At 35.5% G+C, this 6,326-nt stretch overlaps 1 protein-coding gene across 1 annotated transcript; it reads right to left on the reverse strand.

Moving 5' to 3' along the window:
- Positions 1–3,930: 3,930 nt before the first annotated feature.
- LOC111783677 (fe(2+) transport protein 1-like) lies at positions 3,931–6,326 on the reverse strand. Its single transcript, XM_023664596.1, has 3 exons — positions 5,727–6,326; positions 5,496–5,645; positions 3,931–4,236 (listed from the first exon to the last, which is right to left on the reverse strand). Exons 1-3 carry the CDS (start codon positions 6,324–6,326, stop codon positions 3,931–3,933), a joined length of 1,056 nt encoding a protein of 351 aa, XP_023520364.1.

The raw sequence follows: 6,326 nt of genomic DNA on the forward strand, positions 1-6,326 counted from the left end.
AAAAAAAATACTTACATCCAACACCTCCCTTCAAACGAAGTATGCCTCCTCATGCCTTCTAGGGGCTCGACTCTTTTTTCTTTTGGAGTTCTTTGTTTGACATTTGAGGATTCTATTAACATGACTAACTTTAGGACATGTTAAACGAACACGATTCTCCACAATGGTATGATATTGTCCACTTTGAACATAAGCTCACACGGCTTTACTTTGGGCTTCCCCAAAAAACCTCATGCCAATAGAGAGAGTATTCATTGATTATAAACTCATGATCATTCCATAAATTAGCCGATGTAGGACAGAATTTCTTCCAACAAGTACCACATTTTAAAAATACTCGTAAACTTTCAAAACTAATATCAATACTTATAGAAAATAAATTTATCGTTCAATCTAAACGTAGTTCAATTCACTCACGATGATGTAAATTACTCAATATTTGAAAGCATAGAATAATTATGGTTTTTTTTTTAAATTTAAAAATTGGAGATTTATTTATAATCTCCATAATTTGCTGCTAATTTAATCTTTAAATTTAGGAATAACATATTAAATATTTGAGAATATACGATAAAAATTAATTAATTAGTTTTCGTTCAATAACCATACGTCACTCCACTGTAGACGTAAAACTGTATTTGTATGCCCTTCAGGGCTAATTATGTTTATTGATATAATCATTACAAGCAAGTTGATCATGGTTTGTAATTATNAAAAAATTACTGTAAATATATGGACAAAACCGTTTATCTACCCCTTATAGATAATCTCCAAACTTTTAAAAATAATTTTAAAAGTTTAAGGGTACTAATGTAATTTTTGAAAGTTAATGAGTATTTTTTTAAACGAAAAATTAACGTTTTTGTTCATATACTAAGGGTAAGGATATTTTTTTAATTTTGATAAAAAAAAAAATTAAAGTATTTTTGAAGGTTTTAAAAAAAAGCATTTATTCGTATTAATGAAGCTTTTGTGATATGAACCAAAACATCAATCATATAAACTTCCAGAAAGATATGAAGTAAATGTTGTTCAAATTATCACACGATGTTGCAATTCATGTCACATTATAGAATCAAGTTTTATATATATTATATGGTTACAGTATGAGCGTAGACTAACTATGGTCATAAAATATGAAAGTTACAACTTTACTCTTGGAATACTCCACGGGAGATTAAGAGTTTTAATTTTGACTAAGTTTCTTTAAAATTTTATGTAGTCTAGATTGCATGTTTATAAACCTTTAAACTTGACATGATTAATCTTGTTTGTGGAGTGATTCAAATCTCAATAAAATGTTCTTATCATGAAATATTTGATTAACAAAATAATCTGAACCTCATCTCGTTGTAGTTATTCTTTATCATCTCGAAAGCTTTAGAATACTTTTTAACATTACTTTTAGAAAGAAATAATTAATAACGTGTTTAAAAAATGCTTTTTAAATAGAAATAAAAAAAAAAAATGAAAACAGGTAGTACGGTTCTCATAGCTTTGCTTTGGGCTTCCATCATTCCCTAAATTAGTTAGATGTTAGTCCGATGTGGGACGAACTTACATCCAACACCTCCCTTCAAACGAAGTATGCCTCCTCATGCCTTCTAGGGGCTCGACTCTTTTTTCTTTTGGAGTTCTTTGTTTGACATTTGAGGATTCTATTAACATGACTAACTTTAGGACATGTTAAACGAACACGATTCTCCACAATGGTATGATATTGTCCACTTTGAACATAAGCTCACACGGCTTTACTTTGGGCTTCCCCAAAAAACCTCATGCCAATAGAGAGAGTATTCATTGATTATAAACTCATGATCATTCCATAAATTAGCCGATGTAGGACAGAATTTCTTCCAACAAGTACCACATTTTAAAAATACTCGTAAACTTTCAAAACTAATATCAATACTTATAGAAAATAAATTTATCGTTCAATCTAAACGTAGTTCAATTCACTCACGATGATGTAAATTACTCAATATTTGAAAGCATAGAATAATTATGGTTTTTTTTTTAAATTTAAAAATTGGAGATTTATTTATAATCTCCATAATTTGCTGCTAATTTAATCTTTAAATTTAGGAATAACATATTAAATATTTGAGAATATACGATAAAAATTAATTAATTAGTTTTCGTTCAATAACCATACGTCACTCCACTGTAGACGTAAAACTGTATTTGTATGCCCTTCAGGGCTAATTATGTTTATTGATATAATCATTACAAGCAAGTTGATCATGGTTTGTAATTATAATTATTATAATTAGGTCAATAGTTTGTTTACCATGGTAATGAACGATTTGTTTATGATTCAATTATCACTTAAGAAATCTACTCGTCTAGCTATCTTGTACGAGAATGAATGAATTCCATCGACTCAGCTACAAAAACTGTTCACATTCATACAAATCAAAACACAAGCTCTCACCTGCAAAAGCTCATAATTCACTTAAGATTAAGATCAAGTTGCATATAATGATCGTGTAAAATATTAATCTTCTCAATTAACAGATTTATAAGAGATTAAATATTTTATGGTCTGGTTTTACAAACTCATCGTATATGATACCACCACTCATATGTTTCTTCATGAACGATTTAGATCAAATCATTTGTAACAATTATCAAGTGGGTCATGTTAATAGTACAACTTATTTATATACAATAGACATTTTAATTTTTTTTTAACATAATTCTTACGTACGTTAATCACATACTATTCAAGATTATATTAACAAAAATATTGATATAAAAAAGACAACAATACATATTTAATGACATCACCTAAAGCAATGGAGCTTACACGACATCAACCACCAATGTCTTTGTCCATATTTAAAATATGTCAAACCCAACTAGGAAGTCAACCAATTAGAAAAGTCATAAATTAAATGGAAAAACATCTAACAATGTCATCACCTACCCCTCCAAAAAANCCCCCCCCAAAAAAAAAAAAAAAAAGTATTTATATATTGAGATTATTAATTTTATAACTTATCCAATTTCATAATTCAATTGTATTCGAACCAAAACTTTGAAGATTAATTTCGATTAACATAGCTCAAGCTCATTGCTAGTAAATATTGTCTGCTTTGGTTTGTTACCATAGTCGTCAGTCTCACGATTTTAAAACGTATCTACTAGGGAGAGGTTTTCACGTCTTTATAAGGAATGTTTCGTTTCACCCTGTTCAACTGATGTGATCGCACAATCCACCCCTTGGGAGCCTATTGTCTTGGCTAGTACATCGCCCGATGCCTAGCTCTCATACCATTTGTAACCGTCTAAGCCCACTGTTAACAAATATTGTCCACTTTGGCCTGTTACATGTTACTGTCAGCCTCACGATTTTAAAACGCGTTAACTAGGGAGAAGTTTTCACACCTTTTATAAGGAATGTTTCGTTTCCCTCTCCAACCGATGTGAGATCTCACAATCCACCCCCTTGGAGGCCCAACGTCCTCACTGGCACACCGCCCAATGCCTAGCTTTGATACCATTCGTAACAGCCCAAACCCACCGCTAGCAAATATTGTTCGCTTTGGCCCGTTACGTATCGCCAGCAGTCTCACGGTTTTAAAACGCATCTACCGGAGAGAGGTTTTCATACCTTTGTAAGGAATACTTCGTTCCCCTCTCTAACCAACGTGAGATCTGACATTTTATGTTCAAAATGTCAAAAGTTTGAATCTCAGTCCATTGATTAAAAAAAAAAAAGAAAGAAAAAATCATAACTTGACACGACAAAAACAACGTGAAAAAAGGGGTAAAACATAAACTTTACCCTAAAATTTATTAAAAACACGAACTCTCTATCGAGTAACACACATTACAAAGATCAAGAACTAACCATTTACTAATCTACAAACACAAGAAGAAAATGGTTGAAAATTTTATTGAGAAATGTTTTGGTTGATATTGATTTCAAGCCCACTTAGCCATTAAGGACATGCCACCAGCTCCCAAGAGCACAGCAACATAGGATTTGACTTGGAGTTTGATGCTGCCTTGCAGCTTTGGTCCCATAAAGTCAGCCGACAGAAGATCCACCAAAGCCATGTAGATGAGCAAGCCAGCTGAAGAAGCATTCAGCAACCCGACAGTGATGAGCGCAGCTGGGCTGTTTTCTTTGTATGTCTTGGACAACCCTATTCCAAGAGCTATCCCAAATGGCGTTGTCACTGAGAAAAAGAATGCCATTATTGCCTTCTTCATCCACTTGTATTCTGCCTGCACCAATAGTTTCACACACTAATCAACTTACGGTTCTTAGGGTTTGATTGTTTGATTCGACCTTCTAGCCGTTATGCCCACGGTTAATAGATATTGTCGTTTTTAGACTTTTTCTTTCGAGTTTTCCCTCAAGGTTTTTAAGGTTTCCACATCTTTTTAAAGGATGTTTCGTTCTCCTCCGCAACCAATGTAGAATCTCACAATCCACCCTCATTCAGTGCCCAACTTCCTTGCTGACACTCGTTTCTTTCTACAATTAATGTGGGACTCCACTAAATCCAAGGGCGTTTAGTTTTCCTCCCCAACCGATGTGCGATCTCACAATCCACCCTCTTCACGACCCAGCGTCCTTGCTAGCACTCGTTACTTTCTCCAATCGGTGTGGGACCCCATCAAATCCACCCCCTTCAAGGTCCAACATCCTTATTGACACACCCCATCATGCCTACCCTCTTCAGGGAACAACCTCCTCGTTGGCACCTCGCCCGGTGTCTGGCTCTGATACCATTTGTAACGACTCAGGTCCACTACTAGCAGATATTGTCATCTTTGGGCTTTGCCTTTCGAGCTTCCTCTCAAAAATTTTAAAACGCATCTGCTAGTGAAAGGTTTCCACACCCTTATAAAGGGTGCTTCGTTCTCCTCCCAACCGACGTGGGATTTCACAATTCATCCCCTTCAGGTCCCAGCATCCTCGATGACACTTGTTCTTTTCTCCAATCGATGTGGGACCCCACCAAATCCACCCCCTTCGGGGCCAGCGTTCTTAATGACACACTGCCTCGTGTCTACCCCCTTCGGAGAACAACCTCCTCGCTGACATATCGCTCGGTATCTGTCTCTGATACCATTTGTAACGGCCTAGAGCCATCACTAGCAAATATTATCCTCTTTAAGCTTTCTCTTCCGGGTTTCCTCTCAAAGTTTTTAAAAAACATCTACTAGTGAAAGGTTTCCCCCTATAAAGGTGTTTCGTTCTCCTCTCCAACCAATGTGGAATTTCACACTAATTATGCTAAATTTAAGTTTAAATTTGTGTTTTTTAGTCAATACAACGATGATAATATGAACCGGTGAAGAACAAATCACGATGTTGATTTATTCAACGGATGACTTATAAGGGCGTAGACTTTGAACATAGATGATAATTTAATATCTATAAACTATTATGAAATGATATATGACCAATAATTGTTCTTGATCGTACGGATTAGATTGACCATAGGAGCTAATTCTAAGTTAGTAATATTAATTACCTGAAGAATACAGCCTCCAAGACCCATCCCTTCAAACATTTGATGGAAACAAAGAGCAGCCACAAGGCCTTTGATTGTGCAAGTATCATTTGTTGCTCCAAGTGAAAGTCCTATCACAACCGAATGGACAACAATCCCCAATTCCAAAACCTAACAATTTCCGAACACGATATTGTAAACGAAGCTTTTGATCGACGATATATACACGAAAAAGGGAATGAAAATGCTCACCATGGCAATAACTCGATAACGTAGTAGTTGAGAACCAACATTGAGTTCTTTGATGTCTCCGTGATGGTGGCCATGAAAATGGCCACCGCTGACTACAGGCAACTCATGATGACCGTCTTCTCGACTCTCAGGCATAACTTCGGTATGTTTCTTAGTATACAAACTAGTAGCCATGGAGTCGACCATGAGAGTGAAAATGGCAGACATCATGGCAAGAAAACCCGAAAAGGGAAACTTATGCCACGGGTTTTCCTTGAGACAATTAGACCAAAGCATATCGAAAGAATCAGGCAAAACATGCATGAAACCGGTGGCGAGAATGATGCCAGATGCAAAGGCTTTAAGGATGATGAACGTGTTTCTATCAGGATGCAACATCGGGATGGATTGAGAGAAGAGCGGGGAGCAAACGCCGATGACGCTCGCAATGAGGATCGAGAAAATGGCAATGATTTTAAGACGCGTTGCTTTGTCTTTATTGGTGCAAGAATTTGTTGTTGTTTCACATTGATTAGATTGTGAAACAACTTGAGTTGTGAGAAAAGAGATGAGAAAGAGGAAGATTGAGATGAGCTTGAGAAGTGAAGTGGAGGATGCCAT

This window comes from Cucurbita pepo, chromosome LG20 (assembly GCF_002806865.2).
Source record: "Cucurbita pepo subsp. pepo cultivar mu-cu-16 chromosome LG20, ASM280686v2, whole genome shotgun sequence".
Lineage (NCBI taxonomy): Eukaryota > Viridiplantae > Streptophyta > Magnoliopsida > Cucurbitales > Cucurbitaceae > Cucurbita > Cucurbita pepo.

What these genes read in the sequence shown, in the direction of transcription:
- LOC111783677 (XM_023664596.1), bottom strand. Translation starts at nt 6,326, where the DNA reads ATGGCATCCTCCACTTCACTTCTCAAGCTCATCTCAATCTTCCTCTTT. An exon ending in GTTATCGAGTTATTGCCATG is followed by an intron (nt 5,646 to 5,726) that starts GTGAGCATTTTC and finishes GGAAATTGTTAG; the next exon opens with GTTTTGGAATTGGGGATTGT. An exon ending in TTGGAGGCTGTATTCTTCAG is followed by an intron (nt 4,237 to 5,495) that starts GTAATTAATATT and finishes CTATTGGTGCAG; the next exon opens with GCAGAATACAAGTGGATGAA.